The following is a 21,779-nucleotide window of genomic DNA, read 5'->3' as shown; positions in this document are numbered from 1 at the left end:
AAAAGAGTGCTTTAAAGGAGTAGAAGTCATTAACCTGAAATTTATTACAGAACTAATTTTTATTTTTTCCATTTTATGGTATGAGCACTCTTAGTAAAACAGGAATAAAACCAAAGGCACAACTACTGATGACAGTCCTCTGGTACAGCAGACTATTTTGCCCCAGTAGTCTGAAAGCATCCATGAAGCTGAAAACAAAAATTAAATCTCATGAAAGATACTTGGGAAAGAAACTAAGCTGAAGTGAAGAACAATATCATAAACATGTGGTTAATGAAAGTTAGCAAACACTAAACTTATGAAACAGGCAGACATAAACATACTACAAATAAGATCTAAAATCAAACACAAGAAATACTTTAAATGGTGCAATAATTTCAAGAGAAAAATGACTCAGTGAGAACAATAAACAAAACCAGGAAAAAAAAAACCCAGACAGATAGAAAGATGATAAAGACTTTAAGAGTTTATTGGAAGAAAAAAGAGGATATAATGGGATGATGACAGAAATCTATTACAGGGGTAGCAACCAGAAACTGAAACAAAGCTGGATCATCATTTCCCTCATGTGGTACAAGAATTTTATGACCATTGAAAAGCAGCCATGAAAACAAACTATTAAAATCTGCAGGACAGTATGGATTTGTGTGCTACAGTTATCGTTTCATTTGAGTAGGTAGAAACAGTACATCACTTTCTTCAGGACATAAGAATGGTTATTTTTGCTTCTGAATATGTGTCATGCTAAATGCTCCTTAGATATGAAATAAGTTAGTTCTAAGAAGATGAAAAAAAGGAACTTCTGCAATTAAAACACACACAATTGCAATGTAATACAAGAGTTCTGTTAAAGGAAAAGAGAGAGAGAAGCCAAAGCTAAATGATGTTAACTAGTGTGTCTGTGAAACAGAAAAACTACAGGAAAACAGATTCATTTTGTTCAAAACCTTAAGGAATTTACTCAACTAACTTCCAGCTACAACCTGAAAGAACTGAAGAAAGCCAGCCAGACAATATAGTATGTTCTCTGTCAGCTTTTTTAGACAGACTACTGAACTGAACTTAGAAATAAAGCTCCAGCCCTGACTATGATCTACCTGTATCTTACCTTTTTCTGAGATAATATATGAAGGAAAACTGACTTTAAAAAACTCCACCTATTTCACACGTGAAATGCAAAGCCATAGTGACTCATGTGTGACCACTCAAACAGCCAATTAAAATCCATAGATTATTTTTAATCACTGGACTACAACTGGACTAATTAAAGTAGGTAAAGATCTTTCCAGACATTAATTTACAGAATTCTTGTTGTTTAGATTTCATATACTTATCCACCATCCTTTTCCAAATATGAAATGGCAACATTTAGGTCAGTTGTAAAGCTGCACTGTTGATACACATGTGGCCTGTAATATTTATTTTACTGCCTTGGTTGGAGTTGTTTCTTAACACTTTTAAGGCTTGCGGGAAAATATAGTTTTTAGAAGATCTCAAACCAACATCGTGGATTACTGTCTCTAAAGTAAAAAGAATATGTATTGCAAAGATTTCCTGCTTTCTGGTGATGGATAAGAGACCATAAAGAGTCACTAAGAACAACAGATAAAGGCCGAGGCCCTTTGTTATCACCTTCTAGTGGTTTCACAATCTGAAGCTTTTCTGGTAGGTAGGAGCGACTGCTGATAGACATTCCTGAATATCCAGTGAATTCTGAAAATCTGGAGTGAGTTCCCAGTGACATGATGCTCTCTGTGGGGGTAACAGAACCACTATGGAGTTCTCCCTTTTCTGCCAGTTCCCGCAACTTCCTTTCCTGCTCTTCTTCAAAGAACTTCCGTTCCGAGAGGTAATTCTCCCGCCTGAGGGAAAGCCTACGAAGGGCAGTCTCTAGGTCACTGGAGCCTGGTGTCCCTGGAGTTCCAGGCTTCTTCATCCTGTCCCCATTTCTAAAACAGAAAAAGGGACACACAAAAAAAAAAAAGGTAGGGGGAGGGAGAAGAACACATTCTTAGAAATGCTTAAAACTTCCACGTGACAGTTTTTCACCAGTACCTTTAAATTACTATGTCTGGCAACAACTTGCTACTCGTCAGGAGAGCCCAAAGGCAAACACCAATCTTTTGTTTCTGTTTCATACTACAACAGTTTTGAAATCTAGTTTCTGCCAGGAAACTCCTGGTTGGAAAACCTGCACTTAACGAGCTTACTCCTACCAAGAGATGAGAGATGACCTCTTGTTGTATGCCTTACAGTTAGACAAACTCAAGTAAGCAGGCCACATCTTACAGGGCCAATGATGCAAGAATACCACAGTGAGTCACAAGAGTATATATTATGCTGAAAAACATATATTGTTTTGAGGAATTAAGTCGCTTTTACTGAAAAGTATATACAGCATAGTGTGGAAATGTACTGGGGGAAGAGACAAGTAGCTAGCTAGAAAAATGAAGTTCTGATTGGTTTCATTCACAAGTTTTCATATTAGGTAACCTACAGATGCAACCTTTATTTTTAGGATCAAAAAAGTTAACTGCAGCTGCAGCTGAGATCAGAACTCCCTCGCATTTACATAAAATGGTGAAAATGCAATTACTTTTAAGTATCAGCCCATAGTTGCAAAAACAAGGGTGGTTTTACATCATCTGGAGATGATGCATCTCAGAACAGGCGTGAGTTGCAGACACTGATTGATACACAGTAGTGTCAAAAATGGTTCCTTTTTAAATAAAGTTGAGTGCTCAAAAACTGTAACACAAAAAGAGGAAAATAGAAACGCTTTGCCTTTATGTCAGAAGCAAAGCAAAAGCAAAGTCCAGTGCTACAGTACTGACCCATTGTCAGAGGATTCTGTCTCTAAGATGATGCTATTGGTCTTGTTGTCTATCACAATGTTAGAGATGTCTCCCCCATAGAAACTGGAACGTGGAGTGCTGACGCAGCTAGAAATGACTGAGTTCATAGCAGAGGACTGGTTAGAGCCTGGGATATTCATTGGTGACGGAGTCATGGATCTCTGCTTGACAACTTGATTAACATTTCTCACTGTCTCGAAGACCCGCTTCTGATGACTGAAAGACATAAGCACAGTTAATAATTACACTCTTACCTTAAGAAGGAACAGGGAAACAGGTAGCAGCTTATAAACAGCCCTTCCTATTCACAGCTCCACCAACCACTGTAATTTTATGTATAGTTTCTGTAAAGTAGTATGCAGAGGGTTCTATACTTGCTACAGTCTGGCCATTACTCAATCCATCAACATAATTCTTCCATCAACCTAGAGTATTTTTAACAGAACATTTGACAATTATGTGCATGGACCCTTTCAAATATTAATAAAAAATAAGTGAAAGAGCATTTCAGTACATCAGCTAAAAACGCTCTAAAGCCATTATGTGGAAATGAGTTTTTAGAAAACAAAATTGATCTCCATTCAATTCTTAACTATGAACTGGTTAATCTGTTTTAAAAGAGAACTTGAATTTACTCTCCTGAGTCGCTCTGTGAAAGCAAGTCTTGCATCTTTTCTCTTTGAAACCAATTTCTAATACCCTTAAAGAGTAGTGGTTTTTTTGGGAAAAAAAAAAGAAAAAAATAATCTCAGAAATATAACAGACAAGAGGCTAGAAAGAGGCTGTCAAGGTTGAAAACCTAATTTTTGACCTAGTTCCACAGTTCATTTTTATCACCATTGTCCCGGTGATTGTCCATAGCAAACACTGTTCACCTGCTTCAAGATTAAGATCAGGTGACACTTCAGCAGCAATTTCTTGACAAAATAAAATTGCCCCACATCATGCTACACAAGTGCCACTGCTGTTTTGTTTTACAGTTCAACAGTGGATGAACACAAGAACAGCAGATTCCTTTTAGCTGAAAGGTAACACTGCCAGGATGTAGCAGCGACAGTACGCCTTATGCTATTTAATGTCATTCAAATTTCTTTCCTTCTATCCATGAGCGCTCAACAGTTGCACTCTTTGTGTGTAGGCTCCAAGTCTGTAGCTATATATCTTTAAGAGGCTGAATCTAAGAGCATTTATCAATAAACAGTCCCATGGAGGTTACAACTACTAGCAGTGCACATGTAAATAAAACCAAGACAAGTCACGCAACCACAAAAAAGTATCCTCCTTTAGTACATGCAAAGCGTTATAAAAGACATTCTAAAGAAGTTAAACAAGCCTTAAGTTAGATTATTCTGGAAAGACAAAAGGATCCTATAGGGTTTGAGCATGCTCACATCTTTCTGACCTTACACTTTCCTAATCAATACTTAACTCTGTCAAAGCCTCATTTACAATTCTTGGCTCCTGCTCAGAGAAGGTTAATGTATAAGTCAACCTTTTTGTACAGGCGATTAGAAGGTTTCTGGGAAGTGCCTATTGTACCTTCTGACTGTCCTTTCTTTGTAAATTCTGTTTCTCTAACAGACCCACTAAACTGGATTAACTTGTTTCAAATTAAACAATCCATGCTTTGTACAAATCGGTGAGATAAACCCATTGGAATACAAGTGCAACCGGCGTCAGTGAGGCCATTTCCGCCAAGCTGTATCTATCTATAGCTTCTGGGCTGTCGCAAGTACTTAACTTGTTCCAAACTACTCCCTTGTTTAATTCAAGAGAACTTTAGCACAGATGTAATGGGTATCACACTGTAAGTACCCAACCATTCCAAATCCCTTTCTGCACTGACGTTCTTCCTCCAAAACTGGATTAGAACAATACCTGGTATAAATGTTATAAAACCCAAAGAGAAAACCCACTAAATTGAACTCCTCTCCTAATCATGGGAAGAAACCTAGCATGGTAACACACAAGAAAAGAAAACTTCTCATTCTCAGCACTCACAAATGAGGACAAAAAGTTTGTAAGACAAGGCAAAACCTATATATAGGTGTTTTCTTTTGGCAGCTTTAGCAGAAAATAAAACAACCCCAATAACTAGACAATTTATTTTTCTTTCTCTCTGTCATTCACACTTGGCCAGAAATATTTCTTTCTAAATCTCTAGCTCTACTATTTCCTGTCTTTCTATTTCTTATCCCATAATAATTAACTTCAGATATAATCAATCAATTAGGAACCAATTCTTTTCAGTCGTACGCCAAATCAGGAGAGTCGGGTTCATCTAAATGCAGTTCTTTCCTCATTGACCCTTCTATCTCTGCTGCCAAAGAATCCTGTTAAAAATAAGCACAAAAGAGAAAAAAATATCACAGTATTAATATTTTCCAAAAAATAAAAAAGGTTTAAAAATTTAAATTGACTTGAACTCTGGAAGACTAATGTAGATATTTAAAGCACTGATAAAATGTGGCTTAGCTTCATTCTGCTACAGTTTTTAACACCTAATGACATACAATATCTGTCAAAAGAACCTAAAACCAAAATCCCAGGCAACAACAGAATTCAGGTGCCCCAACTTCCTGGACTGAATTCCCTACTCAGTAATACTCACCCTTCACATATAAAGTTTTGCTTGATAGGTTTTCATTTAAAATAAACAGAAAACATTCTTCTCTTTCACAACATTACCCAACCATCCACAAAGACAAAATGGTTCCTGGCACAAAGCATTACATACTTCCCCTATAAGGTTACAAGTGACAGGTCATCCATTTTCCATGGCTGGTCAGTCAGTTTTACTGCTGGGTGTAGAGTATAAGTGTCAAATATTCACAAACCTAAATGATCTTTCATGCCATGATTCAACATTTGAAAATCATTTTCACACAAAACACATAAACCTATCTCAGCACAAGCATACTGTTTGCAGCTTTCAACTGAATTTTGTGCAAGCACAACTTGTATTATTAAACATCTGCACTTTAAATTGGCCTGTGTTCAGTCTAAGAAGGGAACACAAAAAGGCAAGCTAAGCCTTTGCTGGCAATTTACTTGTGAGCACAAATAAAATGTGTTCTTCCTCAGCAGTAAGACAAGACATGGCTAAAGATAAGGAAGGCCAGATTCTGCTGCTTGATTGCATTAATGTAATTCAAAGGAAACCACTGATACTACTGCCTTCAGAAGTAATGGAACTATTCTAGAGATAACAGGCAAGCAGAACCAGTCACTGGACACATTCTTCTCACCCACTCTTTTTTACTCATTTTGTTGATGGTACTGCATATTCCCTGGGCTTTAAATGTCATAATCACACGAAACCACTGAAACTGCCAAAATTGGTTGCCATAATACAGATTAGCAACAAATATTTTTTTAATGAACCACTGAATTTTCAGTGATCCTAAACCAAGAAGAGTAAGTGTAACCCTATTTAAATACTGGAGAACTAGAATGTAGATCATAAGAGACTAGAAAGATGCCATGTCTGGAAACCATTGTTATCAAGAAGTTATATCTTCAACAATGCTGAAAAACAGGAAGTCCTAATGCTTTCTACTGAAGATCAGCACCCTAGTACAGCAGATGCATACCAAAGATGCACGGATTGGTGTAATAACCTGTTAATGTTACCCATGACACACAGCATAAGCACAGCCAGCTGCAGGTTGTATACAATACTGCAGCAAAACCAAGTAGCTGCACAGCACCACTGTTTCAGAACCAGTTATGCAAAATTGATCACTCAGGTATCCTTTAACATTATACAAATACACATTTCACCCATGCTTATGTCTGGCCCAGCATCCTATCCCTGAAGCTGTAATTCAGATGAGAACACTTTCTTTGCTTGGTTGTTCTCTGGTGTGTGCAGGTTTTTTTCTTAAATCTGCTTACCATAGGGAAGAGTCCAAGGGAGTGGTACCGACGTGATATAGCATTTGGCATTGTCTTGTTTCTGAGGTTTTTCAGCTCTTCTTGAGCCTCATGAAGCATTTCCATGCACTCTGCATACTTGTCTTCCAGCTCTCGCAACTGTAACATATAGAAAACAGTACAACACCTTATGGGGTGCACTATTATCATAAAAAGTCTACAAATTCTTTTCACACTGGTAAGCGATAACGGTGTAGGGAAGAATATTCCCCTTAAAAGGAACAGAACTCCAACAAGTCACTGTAACTGAAAATCATTAATAACACAGATTACTCTGATCAGCTTTAGTGGCTAATCACTGCCATGATGACCACAGAGGAAAACGGCGTGGGCAGAGGACAAGACTTTTCACAATGTTCCAAAGGACTTCAGAATTTTAAAACCTATACTTGAATGCATATATACATATACACGTATAACCTTCAACAGCCTAAGACCATGCCTCACTTTTAGCTTCACTTTCTGAGGAAACATATCTTATGTAATCTCTCTGTCTGCAGATGTCTGCATACCCTCACAGTTTTTGAGTTTATCAGCCACTTCAACCAAGTCTGGCAAAGGAGTAGAATTCTAAAATACTGCAGTCCTACAAATTTCATAAAAATAAGCTATTTGGTTTAGAAACAGAGATCCTGTCCATTTTCTTTCCTAAGAAAGCGATGGAGAAGAATGAGCTCAATCTTTTTGGAGCCACACAAATACAAAAGGTCCACCAGCAGGAAAAGCTTCTCTGGGCCTTCCCACCTTCAATGCCAAGTAGTCCAACTACAACACACATCCTAAGGGGATTGAGCTTTATTCATTATATTTTGTCCACTTTGTTCATGCAAATATAGTGCCCAAAAGACATCCAGCAATCCTGGACTGCCTTCAGTTCATTCACTGAACAAACAGAGTTCAAAAGAGCTCTTCCATGTTATTTCACTATTCAAAATTGGCTTAAACTATCAGCCTAGAGAAGTCAACCTCTGAAGGGGTTCCTATACAGCTATAAGCTTCTGTATTTCAAAATGTGTGTTAGTTGAAAGAGGAGAGAATAGGAAGGAGAAAGTTTTGAATTCTACTAGGAACATAAATGTTCCTTCCTTCCATATACATAGGCAAAAGTATTTAATACTTCTCATCCAGCTTAGACTAAACCTCTCATGGCAAAGTGAACAGTCATTGCCCTGCTACTAAATTATGGTCTTACTAAGTAATGTACTCACCTCTGCTGTGAGCTGTCTCTGGGCATCCTTAGCTGCTCCCAGATGCTGGACAAGTTCCTCATTTTCAACTGCACACTAAAATACAACAAAAAATGTTAGAAATACTGTGATGTTTTGTCCTGTGATGATATTTGTATCAAAATTCTAACTTTTCTCAAACCTCCTCTGCAGCAGTATTAGTCCACATGTTAGTTTAAAAACATTTAAAATGTTGAGACAAGAACACACAGCATCAGACTGTACACTGTTGAATGAACCTCCAAATGAATAAGTGCCCACTGAAATATTTGCACTGACATTCTTGTCTTACCAATGTTACTCAATGCAGCATTTTACATCTAATATTTAAAATAAATTTAACCATTGCATTTGACAAATCATATATGCATCTTCTAATAAATTGAATTCTAGTCAAGTATGCTAGATATTAAACATCAAACAAGGTCACCCACATAAGGAGAATGGAAAAGTTCCTTTTGGCTCTAGAACACAGAGGATTGTAACCTGTCCTCCAGCTACATTAGTAGCAAATAGCAGAAGTCTCACGACTGGATTCCTTACAGCTTTGGCCTTTTTCTGCAGATCGACTATCTGAGAGAGAAGATGGGTGATTTCTTCTTGTTGCCGGGCAGCATCTTCAGTTTTCTTTGCTAACTCTTCGGAGATATTGGCAATCTGGATGTTTGCATCCCCTTTAAGATAAGTGATTACAATTAACACCACAAAACCAAAAGCAGAAAAGTAAGCATAAATATGTTCTTTTGAAACATCACTTGATTCAGCAGAATCCTACTCTGATACACAGTATGGCACTTTTGAAAAATAACACTGGGACACAAAACCTGAAAGATGTCAAGTGCTCATGCTGCAAAGGAGACTGTACTTTCCTGTAACCTTTTCAATGCCAAACTATTTTTAACTGAGAAAGATTCAGCTTACAGCCAGCATTTTCTGCTGTTAAATTTCAGCCAGAAATTTTCTACTCATTTCTTTAAGGAAAATAAGTACCATAGAAAAATATGACTGACTGGGGCTTTTTTACTGAACTATCTCAAATGAGAAGTATAAAGGAGTAGGGACATACTCAGCTCTTTTACGCAGTCGTTGACAAGTTGTTGTTCTTTCTCTTCATAAGTAATTGTTTCAGTCTTCAGCTGACAGGCCTGTTCAAGAAATCCACATCAAATATGCTACATTAGCACATTTGTTCTTTGCCAGTCTGTTGTTGCACTTCCATCTGCTTCAGAAAGACAAGCTATTCTAATCACTCCTTCTTGAAGACAGTGAAAAAACTACAGTTTTTGCCTGCCCTCCCTCATGTCCTGGAAAAAAGGGTCAGGTGAACATTCAGCAGAGACATTACTGTATGGAGAAATTCACATCATTATCACCATATCCCCACTAGATGTCACTTGTGTATTTTGCACTAAAAATAAAAAAGAAAAACCATAAAACCAAAAAACCCTGAACATACAAAAAAATGAGCATGCAGAGCTTGATTTGGTCACCTGAGCAAAGCTAGGTATCATCACAAACTAAATAAATGCTCGGTTTCAATAACTGAATTAAATATTGAAGTATTTAAAAGACATTCAGATAGTATTTGAAAAGTTCTGGCACTGTAACTATATACCCCACTAAAACCCTCAGTGCTGCCTCCTTCCCTGCTTTGTCTTTTCTGCTCTGATTCTAGGAGTGCCAAAAGCAGTGTGGCTACAGCCAGTTGGTTCTGTCTGGCACCACGTTGGTGGGTCTGTAATCTATCCCCAGTACTGGGGGAATGCACAGACACCCATGGACTGCATCTGTAGAGAACTGCACCGCTCACAGGTTTCAGGTTTGGCTTCATCCTGTGCCTTCCTGGCAGGCACAGACTGCACCTCCTTGGATGGGAAGGCAGTGATACTTGGGGTTGTCCCATCAGCTCCTGACACAGTGGCTCTCTCAGTTCTAACCCCACCTTTATTATTCTCAGACCATCTATTGCTCATTTTCCTTGAGCAACTTCTCAATTAAGTGTATACAGCAGTCTCCATTACATGGTATCTTGTGCAAAGGTGTGACACTATCTCTTTATAATGGGCCCTGCATTTGCAGTAGAAAATGGTAACGACAATGTTTTCATACATTCATTCTTAGATCAAAAGTATCTCTTCAGCTATACTCTGCTATGTGTTTGCAAAGTGGTAAAAAGCTCCCAAGGTTTAAAAGTTGCATTGAAAACATAAAATTATTCACTCCATATTCAATTATGAAGTATTATTTCTGACAGAGAACAGTAAATAAACTCTTAAAAAGTGTGTCATCTGTGAAACAAACAGAATATTATCAGAAATAAAAGACAAGAAAAACACATTTAATTTAAATTATTAACTGCCTGAGTTGAAACACAAATTGAAGAAAGTTAATGCAAATTTAGGGTAGCAATTATTATTTTGACCAACACTGAATTTGTATCAGAGAGACCATGCCAGCCTACAAACTTCAGATCTGCAGCTACAGTCACATGAATCTACCACGTCAGCTCTTTAAGACCTGTTTCAAAGTGCAGTGCTGAACTTCAGATTTGATCTGCCCATGCTCCTGCACATTCTTTTGGTACAAAAACTGCTTTGCATGTAGTTTCATTCAGGAAGAATTTCTTCATGGAAATGGTTAAGCATTGGAAGGGACCGCCCAGGGAGGTGGTAGAGTCACTGTCCCTGGAGGTGTTCAAGAAATTACTGTCTTAGTGCCTTGGTCTAGGTAACAAGGTGTTGATCAGTCAGAGGTTGGACTCGATCTTAGAGGTCTTTTCCAATCTAAATGGTTCTGTGATTTTATGTAGTTTTCACATTTCAGCCTTTCCTTCATTTAGAAGGATAAAGGATGGTGATCAAACAACTAGAGAGAGATCTGCGTCGCATATGGAATTATATACTCTTAGTTAGGCTCTCTCAACTTTTAATACACACTTCCCAATACCTGTGGTTCTGGCATTTAACTGAACAACTATATTAAGCAAAACACAAAGGGAGCAGTTTCACCTCAGATCTAAGCACAACATTTTCCTCTTCAAGGTCCTTGAGTTTCTTTTGAAGAGAGTCCAAATGAAAGTAGTTCTGGACGGAGGAGGAAGATTCATTCCTCTTCAGCCTTGTAACAAAAGCAACAGTTTTAACTCATTTTTACCTGTATTATGGCCAGTCTTGCAGAAGAACAGACTGAACAGAGGTCTCAAAACAAAAGAGCGACATGAAATACAGCTTTTTCATACTTTTGGGCAGCAATAAATTTGCAGTGAATTTTAAAAGAAAACATTTAAAAAATGCATTTGTTATTCCACACATTTCCTATGAAAAAGTTATTCAGCCAAGGTTGTGACAAAAGAAACCACCTTACTACAGGGAGCAACTCAATAGCTCCTGATTAATGCTGCACACGCTTCACCAGAATGCAGCAATAACTCTGCAAGGGCAGACAGCCCCTCAGAGCCTGCAATGCTGTTCAGCCAGCTAATTGCCTGGAACCCACACTATAAGCCATTCTTTCTCTCTTTCTCTTGTCTTGAAATTTTTCCATAGTGCCTTTAGGTCCTTCAAGCACAAAGGTCACACATGTAGCATGTTCTAGCACATCGTGCAAATGCATGTGGTGTACTGGGCTACTGTCAGCAGGGCCCATGTCTGCCTCCAGGTAGCACTGTGTCAGCAGCCTCCCTATGTACTTTCTGCTCCTGACTCTTGTTGGCACCTGGATAGCCAGCTGATTCAGTGCAAATGCACCAAGTTCCGTGTCCCATTTATAGTTCCAGCCAATATGGGGATAATTTTACTACTTTTCAAAGCTATTAAATTGTCTGAACTACCCATGCTTAGTAGCAGATGTAAGGTTCAACACTGCAGATCGATTAACTTACGGGGTGGAACAGATGGACTCTGGCTCACTTTCCTCAGCAGCGCTGGTATAGAACTGGAGCAGTTCATCTTTCATGGAGAGTTCATGCCGCAACTGAGAAACCTGCACAAAGAAAGAGTTTGCAGATCAGTAATTTGCTTTTCTAGACACATTCTTAAGTAAATCCACTACAAATTAGCAAATTATTCATCCTCCAGGCATCAATTTCAGACTACATTAAGAGGTAAAGACTGAGACAGATCAGAATAATTTCTGTTATTTCTTAGAAAGGAAAAGCATGCCTTTTAAATTAACCACCAAATGTTATTTTTTAAAGTTCAAAAATGCACTTATCCACTGCTTTTAGACATGTTTCTCTTTCACATTCTTTAAGATGAGCAATGCTGATTCACTATTGCATAGTCTAGATCCATATCCACAGTAATGGATGTATTGCAATGATAGTGCAAGAAATTAATGTGACACAATCCAGTCAAACATGGCAGATGGAGACATTTTTTCCTCTCTATGAGCCTTTAGATAAAATTACTAGAATACTTGTGTAGCAAGGTTACATTTGGGACTCAAGAGCCTGTTGAGCTAGAGAACACCACTACACAGTGGGAGGCTGCCATTCTCATGCTCTTCCAACCACAGAGGCTGCAGTCAGTGTCTGGATGTAGTTTGGGCTTTTGATCACTCCAAAATATGAGTCTAGTAAAGCAGTTTGTGGGAGTCCCATACTTAGTACATACACATATCAAAAAGGAACAAAACATTGAGATTGAGTGATTAAGATTCCCTGTAACTGTGAGCTCCACAAACTTAATCTTGGTTAATTTATATTGAGATTCTCCAAGAAAAGGGTTAAAAACTCAGCTACATAGTACTACACCTGCACCATTTCACAGTTGCAACTTAAGACTCCAGTAGCAAAAGATTAATTTTTATTTGCCTTGCATAGCTATAGATAGCATAACTGATCAGAAGATCCATTTCCTTCCATTTGCCCTGCAAGACTAGGTCCTCAGTTTGCACTTTCCAATGCAAAAATTGCAGAGCACATTTCTTTTTAATAAAAACTGCTGCTTTTTACATTGTAGGCATACTTTTCTTTGTAGTTATTACTGGAAAATAAAAACAGAGAATATCAATAAAATAGATTTGCATCAAACAAAAAGCAGGCACAATGCAATAAAGCACTTGAACTGTGCAGAATATGAAGCAAACAAGGTCGTTTACTTTACTAAGGCTATTCAGTGTAATCAGAAGTGCTAAGGCACCAATTCCTCCTGAGGCTTGGGTTCTAAACAGCAAGGGGTGGGGGGAAAATCCCCAACCAACCACATGTTAGAAAACTATTAAATAAAATCCATGCACTAATTTTTGGAGGCTCATTTTCTCCATTTCAGGAAGAGCTAAAACGCTTAGCCAAAAATAACAATTTACTTCCCACAAGCACATTATAGCTCAGCCTCTTTAAGCAGCAGCAAGGATTCAGATGCTGTCAGTGGGTGGGCACTAGATCATCTCCAGCTTTTGCTACTGTTTTTTCTATATGAATTAAAAAGACTGAGAATACTATTTTTACTGCCATTTTTGAGCATTCCAATCCTCCAAAACAGGGTGTACAGTCAGTAAGCCTGACCTTTTAATGGAACAGGAGCTGAAACAATGGGCACAAACTGTAACACGGGTGGTTCTTTCTGAACACTAGGCACAACTTTTTTATTGTGAGGGTGACCAAGCACTAGCAACAGTTTGCCCAGAGAGCTTGTGGGAGTCTCCATCCTTGGAGATACTCAAACACTGTCTGGACATAGTCCTCAGCAATGGACTGCAGGTGTCCCTGCTTGAGAAAGGGGTTTGGACAAGATGACCTCAAGAGCTCACTTCCAATCTCAATCATGCTGTGCAACTGGGAAAAACTCACTGTGGTAACTTCCAGAAACACCTCCCTTGACACAGCATTTTGTGGTGTGTAACCTCACCCAGCAACTAAGCACCCACCAGCTGAGCACGTTCTCTGCCCCACAAACCCCATAGGATGGAGGAGAGAATCAGAAGCTCAAAAGCAAGAAAAACCTCACGGGCCGAGACAGTTTAATAAGTGACATTGCCCATCAAGCAAAGTGAAATGAGGAATTTATTCACTATTTTCTATCAGCAGGTGGATGTTCAGGCATTTGTTGGAAAGCAAGGCCTTGGCACACATAACTGTCACTTGTGAAGAAGAAGGCCATAATCACGTCCCAGCTTCTTCCTCCTTTCCCTGAGCTTTTGTTGTTGAGCATAAGCACATAAGGTATAGAACATCTCTTTGGTCAGTTTGGGTCAGCTACCCAAGCTGTGCATCTTCCCAGCATCTTGTGCAGATGGGGGGCAGAGTGGACATTAAAAAAAAAGACGAGGGAGAGGGGGGTGGGTGGGAAGAGCCTGGATGTTGCTCAGTAATAGTCAAAACACTGTTTGTCATCAGCACCGTTTTAGTCACAAATCCAAAGCGCAGCACCAGGTAGCCACAAAGCTTCATCCCAGACAGACCCAATACACATTTTCATACTGAAAAAACAGGACTTGTTTTATGAATAGAAAGAGCCTCTTCTACATTTTCACAAGCCATTGTTGTAACATGTGCCCTTCGGAGCATTCAACTGCATAATGTAGCAATAGAGACTGAGCTCTTGCCCCCATGGGACAAGGCCCATGATATCCTGGGAACCAAGATAGCTCATCTCTTGCAGGCTTTTAATTCCCTCTGCTAGCCTGAAAGCTTCACTCAGCTTCAAAACTATCTCATGAAATAGCTGCACCTATATTAGAAATAATTTAAGGAGAAGATAAAAGGATCCCCACACAGAGCACAATAGTTTAGAAACATGGGACCTAACTTGCACGAACAATCCTTACTAAATCATGAACAACCATTTCAAGAGTCCAGCTGATTTGTTTTCCTGACTGACAGCAACTAAATGTTTAACAGGTTGGAATTATTCAATTAAAAGGAGGTGAACAGTCAACACCTTTTTACGCTGTATGTAAATAACGTGCCAAGCCAAAGAGTATTTCTGTCTTTCCAACACTGTCCACTCAACAGACCAAAACCAATGTTCCCTTTTTTTAAGCCATCAATCTAGGCTATAATTCAGCTTTGTCCTTTCCTCTCCCTTAACAGAGAAAAAAAATCAGACCTGGACTTTAAAACTAGCTATCATCAAAACACAAACTCTGATAAGTAACCTGGAACTAGATTAACAGGACTAGAAGGCTGTATTACTCAACAGTTACCACAGGTTTAGGTGGTGTTACTTGAGGACTGACACTGTCCTTAAAGTGCTGTCTAAAAGCTAAAATGCTTCAAAAACATCGGACAAAATCTGTAGAGGAAAAAGAAGCTGAAACTGGGAAATCCTAGAAAGATTAGGAGAAGCTAAAACTAATGACCTACTCCATTCCAAATACAGTTCACACCGTTACTGTTTACATTTCTTTGATATCGAGCTCTGATTTCAAAGGAGATAATACCAAAGTGTAGGTAGCACCATCCCAGTGAAAAGGGACATATCTTGAGATGGGAGCTGCAGCAGTCTTATTGAACATGGTAACACAACAGCAGGTAGACACGCCGTACCTTGGAATTACACTTCTGCTGCTGAAAAGGCAGACAAGCATCTCTGTGACCAAAATACTTTACAATTAAGAAAGTTTTCCAATATAATGTTTATGCATTTAGAATATAATACTGAAATAGTAAGCTTAGACTAAAGTGTCTGTGCACATGGTTGGTGTCTGTGCTTGCTTTAGTGCCCTTACCCTTTGCTCTCTAGTGCACTACAGGAAAAATTTCAGTTCCATCAGTTTTTATTGAACATGATCACAGCCCCTCCCTAAACATAAACAGCACCTAACAACACAAACTCAAAAGACAAACCCAAGAATCTCATGCCTTTCGCACAGGTTTGTACTACTTTGACAAGTACCTATCAATGTGGCATCTTACCAGCACACAAGAAAAACTCAAGCAGCAAATAGGATGGACAGAAGGTTTTGTCAGGACAAGTTTGGTGGGTCAAAGAGATATAAAGCTAAATTATTCATGCCATGATACATATACCAATAAAACCTTAATTTTATACCACACACCAGAAAGAACTTGTCCCCATATTACAGAAACCATATATCCCCCCAGACAAGCCATTTTAGGCAGTTTTTACAGAATTTTAAAGTACCAAATAAATTCTTTTATCTTTTACCCTTACAGACAGCTGTCTTAGTTACTGTTCTGTTTAAATATTCAAAGTTCAGTTTTAATGGAAAATCTGAAACCTACTAAAGACAGATTTTCGATACACAAAAGTGTCATGACTTTAAAGCCTGATGAGCTCTGCCTCAAAAGCATCAGTTTCTGAAGGAGTCAAAATAAGAGCGTGAAAGAGGGGTGTTGACAGAACATATGGCCCAACATACCAAGCCACCTGGTAAGAGGCTTATTTCTGGTGGCACTTTTCCTAATGCTGTTTCTCAGTCCTAAATAAAAATAGACCTGGACAGAGGCAGTCCTTCACCTTCCTCAATTAAATTTTCCACTCTGGATGGATGGTATGAAGGCACAGTCCTGCTTGCTCACTTTGCACATACCTAATAAATGTCATATTGACCAATGCACAAGTAAATTTGTCTGCCACACAATAGGACTTGGGCAGCAAGTTGGGACAGAAGAGAATTCATTTTCCTTGCTAAAGAGGGTAGGCCAACCAAAAGGTATTATTTCAATGTGTGTGCTCCACTACTATTTACCACACATCTGAGATCCCTCCATCCACATTTTATTCACCAGCATATCTCAGATATAACGCAACACCTCACACCTTTGAGCAAGTTTCATTATTTATTTAAGTTTTTAATCCACTGCGGTTCATTGTTCTCCTGCTTGCCCTACAACTGTAAGATTTATGTCTTGCTCAAAATCACATAGGGATGAGATTCACAAACCCAGGTCACTGTCCCAGAAAAAGAGAAATAATATTTGCTCCTACCTCAATTAGTAGGTCAAAGTTTAATGACACTAGTTACAGATAAAGAGCTCTTTTAAAAGCATCCTGGCTGGCTCCATCCAAAATACATCTATCAAGAATCTGCCAGCACTTACAGCACCCAACTCCCCATTCAGAGAAACACACTAAGAAATAGCAACTAAATAAATATTTGATTAGAACCTGAATGGTATATGGGAGACACATGTTACACTGTTTTAAGTAACACCCTTTCGGGCATGTTTTATAAATCACACCAAAGCGCGCACTCCCAGTCCAGAACGCCAACCATATCCTGGGCTGCATTAAAAGAAGAGTGGCCAGCAGGTCAAGGGAAGTGATTCTCCTCCTCTACTGCAATCTGATGAGCATCCAGCTCTACAGTCCTCAGAACAAGACAGACATGTACCTGTTGGAGCAGGTACAGAGGGGGGCCACAAAAACAATCAGTAGAATGGAACATCTCTCCTATGAGTTGGGGTTGTTCAGCCTGGAGAAGAGAAGACTCCAGGAAGACCTTATGGCAGTCTGTTAGTATTTAAAAGGGGGTTTATAAAAAGGTTGGGGACATACTTTTTATCAGGGCCTGATGTGATAGGACAAGAGGTAATGGTTTTAAACTAAAGGAAGGTAGATTTAGACTAGATATAAGGGGGACATTTTTAACAATGAGGGTGGTCAAATATTGGAACAGGTTGCCCAAAGAGGTGGTGGATGCCCCATCCCTGGAAACATTCAAAGTTGAGCTGGATGGGGCTCCAAGCAATCTGACTTAGTTGAAGATGTCCCTGCTTATTGCAGGAGGTTGAATTAGGTAACCTTTAAAGGTCCCTTCCATCCCAAATGATTCTGTGGTTCTATGAATTGAGAAACACATGCGCCATCCTATTATATTCTAAACATGCTCATCAAACACCTAAAACATCGTTATTGCAGTCAAACAACCACATGTATGGAGAAGGTGAAACCAGAAGAAAATTCTCCCCATCACTGCATATACAGCACTCAGGCCCAAAAATCTTACCTCTTCCCTGATGTGTTCTACTTGCTCCTCTAGGAAGTCATTTCTTTCTGTCAGTGATTTATTCTTCTTTAACAGTGACTGGCCAATCCGAGCAGCTAATTCTAAGTCCCGTTCTTTCTGTAAAGCATTAAGAAAATAAAGCTAATTTCAAATTTTTTTTATTCACCAAAGGATCAGAGGGAGGGTAAAATTGCCATGAAAGGGAAGGAATAAGTACTTCAACAATAAAAATACTTTTTCCTTCTGTGAGGATTTGTTTGGTTGGGTTTTTTTGCTAATTTTTGCTTCTTTTATTCCTGCTTATGTTACATCCACATGATTCTGAAAAGATTGACCCACGCAGATTTATTGAACAATACACAAGAAAGCACAGCTTCAAGGTCTGCAGTAAAACAACATGAAAAACAAAGTGAAACGAGATCCAGTTCTCTATTATAGCCTTGTAAAAACTAACTACTAAGGAAAACTATTCCATCACCTTGCTATACAATTTGAAGAAAGCAAATTGCAGAAAGCACTGAGTTTTAGAGGTCATATTTTAAAGAACTCTGAAACACAATAAAAATACCAGAGAACTTTGGCATTTCAAAGCATTCTTCAATTTCCACTTGCTCCACCTCTAAATAAAAGGCAATAAGCTATGCAGGAGCAGAAGCCAATTACACCACAATGAATGCTCAGCTCCCATCTTCTTTGTGTATGTACATCCATTAGTGCTTTTGTATCAAAACAAATCCTAACTGCTTCCTTTTTAGAGATGCCCAAATCAACCTTAAGTGGTTACTCTCATGTCACACTTGACCTTTTCTTCCCCCTCCTCTGTGAGCACAAGAGTTCTTGACAGTTCACCACATGTACCAATAAAAACTAGAAGATTATCTTTTTGACAGGTACCTATGGATGCCTCAGCTTTGCAGAAGCTGATACGTGGGGTTGTAATTTGCGTGTGAGAGGATAGTAAAATGCTTAGAATTTTGTGCCATTCATTAAGAATTTCTATTTATCATTTTCTTATTCAACTACTAGATCCTTAAAATAGTGGTAAAATGGTGCTCTGGTTAACATCACACATATCTTTAGTTCAACACAATTTGAGGCAGAATTTTCTCCCTGGTACTGAAAATACTGTTTATGGCTTCTTTACTGGCACTAAAAATCATCCAGATTTTATGACTAAATGCTGCCTTATGTCATGTATGCACTAATGACAAAGCCCACAAAACCTACAGCTGCTGATCATATGGATTAGAAGCCAACGAATTTGAACGAAGAGGCTTTCGTAGTAGAAAAGGAAGTCATACAATAACCAGTAAATAAAAAGAGAGGTTATCAATCACTGCTGCATCTACAAATAGCATTTTTCAAATGGTTTCTGAAGGTCAGACCTATATTTGCATTAAAAACTACTGGCATTATCTAGCCATAAAATCTTTATGTAATCTTATGTACGATCTTTCAGAACAATGAAGTTACCCAAAAAACGTTTGGTTTATGTATCAAGCCAACTTATTGTTTACTAATTTGGCTCACTTCATAAATACAAAGTGGAAGAAATATATTGTTACCGTTTTGAGTACAGAGTAAGACCTATCTAGTAGCAAGGTTTCTAACCTCAAATTTGAGGAATTTAAGTGCTCTTCAATTAACCTCCCTAGACTTCCTGCACAATTTTTAGCAATTCAGCTCTAAATCTCAGTTTGGGGTAGGTCTCTTAGTCACAGTGATAAGGAACTGATTTATTACAGAAATGTGTAAAAAAAAAATACTGGGAAGCAGGACACACTTACACTATTATTAGAAAGGGATGAGAAAGCATTCATGAAGGAATCTGCTCCTTTTCTTACCATGTACCCAGGCAGGCCTGATGTCATTCCTTTTGCTTAATTTCAGGACAACAGGCACAGATTTTCAAAACATCTGCACATGCACACATGCTGTTTAGAGATCTTCCCTTTCCTACCTTCCCAAGTGCTGCACCTTTTATCCTATCACCTTTGTAATGCAATCATTTGAAGCTTGCCAACATGAAGGACAGACAAGAGGTAGGTTTTTTTCTTTTGCTCACTTGTTTGTGTGAAGGTAACAGAAGGAGTTAAATTCTGCAAATGGATGTAATCTCTTGCAATAGCTATTATCTGGAGAAGAGAGAAAGGTGCAGTAAATGCACCTCTCCCTATGAATAGAGTAACTTCATCAGAAATGATGGTCAAATAAAAAAAAGGCTCAGTGAAAGTATTTTTTTTAATTAACGTTTCACATATTACACACTCCTGTCATTTTTCCCTTGCCATCATACAGGTGGGAAGCTTTAAAACACTGGCTCAGCAAGTCCTTCAAGCATTGCTCCCATGAGTGTGATGTCTGGATCTATAGACATTTGGCTGCATGGACTCAGGGGAGGAAACAGTTTGGCAGAATGCTGCATCATTACTAGAAGGAGCCACAGAAAAAGTACAGCAAATCTCAGCCAAACAAGGCAAAGAGAACAGGACACAAACAGGTAGCAGACTGTTACTACGAATTGATGAATTATTCCAGGACAAGTCTTTGGGTAAAGCATCAGTTTTAATAGATATTTTGTACAGAGATGTTTAAACGGGTTTGGCTCAAAGCACAAAATGTAAGACTGTACTGAGTTGAACTGTATCAAGCACAGGTGGGAGATGAAAGGATTCATTCCCATGCTTGTTTCCTTGCAGAATTAGAGGAAGAACAGACCACCCAATGTATCTTGGTTAAACAGATCCCATTTTTACACTGCTATTGTAATAAGCAAGCAATTAAATATGAAGGATTACATTACACTCAGCCATGAACTAATACAATTATAACAGTTTTCACCTAAAGAATTACTCAGAAACATTCTTTGGAAAATCATTGCACAAGTTCACTACAGAATAGCAGCTAATTTCACTCAAATGATTTGTTATTATATTTATTGAACATAAGCACTGTACTGTGACATTTGATTTTTGACATTTCTTGAGTGCCAAGGACTACAGGAATAACAGCTTACATAAGAATGGTATTAAAAGAACCCAGAAAGAACAATCAGACCAACCAAACATGAGGCAAAGAAAAGGAGACAAATAGAGTATTAGATATTTTCTAATTTTGTATCTACTTCTCTGGAAAGACATTATTTGAGATAATAATTATGAATACTAGACTGTAAATTGTTTTCATTATTTTCTGAAGTGAATAAATCCATCAATAATGATACTCTTAGCTTTAAAAGTACTGTAAAAATATGTGTCAATTTAAAACGATCCCCCCTCCTCCTCCTCATTCATTAGGGAAAACATCTGGCCAAAAACAAGTTAAAAGGCCTCAACTGAAAAATAAAAACAAGTAATGAATACATGTGATTGAGGTAAACAAAGGACTTTTACTTAGAAAGAATATTTACTTTACCAATGAGATAAAGTACACATACACTCAGTGCACTTATTCCTTCTCACTAGAGGATCGCCTACAATCAATCTTGAGTAGTGGTACCACAAAATTTCTGTATTACATTCTCATACTGTGTATAGATCCTTAAAGAAATTAAATACTTGCCTCTTCAAGAAGACGTGTTACAGCATCTATGTCATTGTATGTTTTAGTCATCTGGCCCACTCTTTCAGCACATAAAACTGTAAGGAAATAAAACAAAACATTAATCATATTGGCAATACTATTGGGAGAGAATCATAGAATACTGTGAGTTAGAAGGCACCCACAAGGATCATAGAAGTCCAACTCCTGTCCTCTGCAAGAAATATCCATCTAAGTTTAAGTGTGCATAAGTTTTCATCATAAAAAGTACTTACATCAACTTTTGGGTAAGCATATCAAGAGCTAA

The 21,779-nt window shown here is 38.3% G+C and overlaps 1 protein-coding gene across 9 annotated transcripts in view; it reads right to left on the bottom strand.

Moving 5' to 3' along the window:
* Window positions 1–21,779, bottom strand: part of TRAK1 (trafficking kinesin protein 1) — a 130,018-nt gene that overhangs the window by 19,945 nt on the left and 88,294 nt on the right. For all 9 annotated transcript variants that reach the window (XM_051789191.1, XM_051789188.1, XM_051789189.1 and 6 more), the window contains 11 exons: window positions 21,490–21,570; window positions 17,933–18,045; window positions 11,898–11,998; window positions 11,026–11,134; window positions 9,084–9,162; window positions 8,561–8,691; window positions 8,000–8,074; window positions 6,753–6,890; window positions 5,112–5,188; window positions 2,835–3,071; window positions 1,633–1,949 (listed from right to left, as the gene is read on the bottom strand). In XM_051789191.1, coding sequence (XP_051645151.1) covers window positions 1,633–1,949; window positions 2,835–3,071; window positions 5,112–5,188; window positions 6,753–6,890; window positions 8,000–8,074; window positions 8,561–8,691; window positions 9,084–9,162; window positions 11,026–11,134; window positions 11,898–11,998; window positions 17,933–18,045; window positions 21,490–21,544 — 1,432 coding nt within the window. In that variant the 5' untranslated portion in view covers window positions 21,545–21,570. The remainder of the gene's footprint in view (window positions 1–1,632; window positions 1,950–2,834; window positions 3,072–5,111; window positions 5,189–6,752; window positions 6,891–7,999; window positions 8,075–8,560; window positions 8,692–9,083; window positions 9,163–11,025; window positions 11,135–11,897; window positions 11,999–17,932; window positions 18,046–21,489; window positions 21,571–21,779) is intronic.

Source organism: Manacus candei, unplaced genomic scaffold (genome assembly GCF_025592945.1).
Source record: "Manacus candei isolate 608988 ecotype Guabito, Panama unplaced genomic scaffold, ASM2559294v1 h1tg000026l, whole genome shotgun sequence".
NCBI classification, from domain to species: Eukaryota; Metazoa; Chordata; class Aves; order Passeriformes; family Pipridae; genus Manacus; species Manacus candei.
The sequence above is the reverse complement of the archived record's forward strand: the minus strand, read 5'-3'. Positions and strand labels throughout refer to the sequence as shown.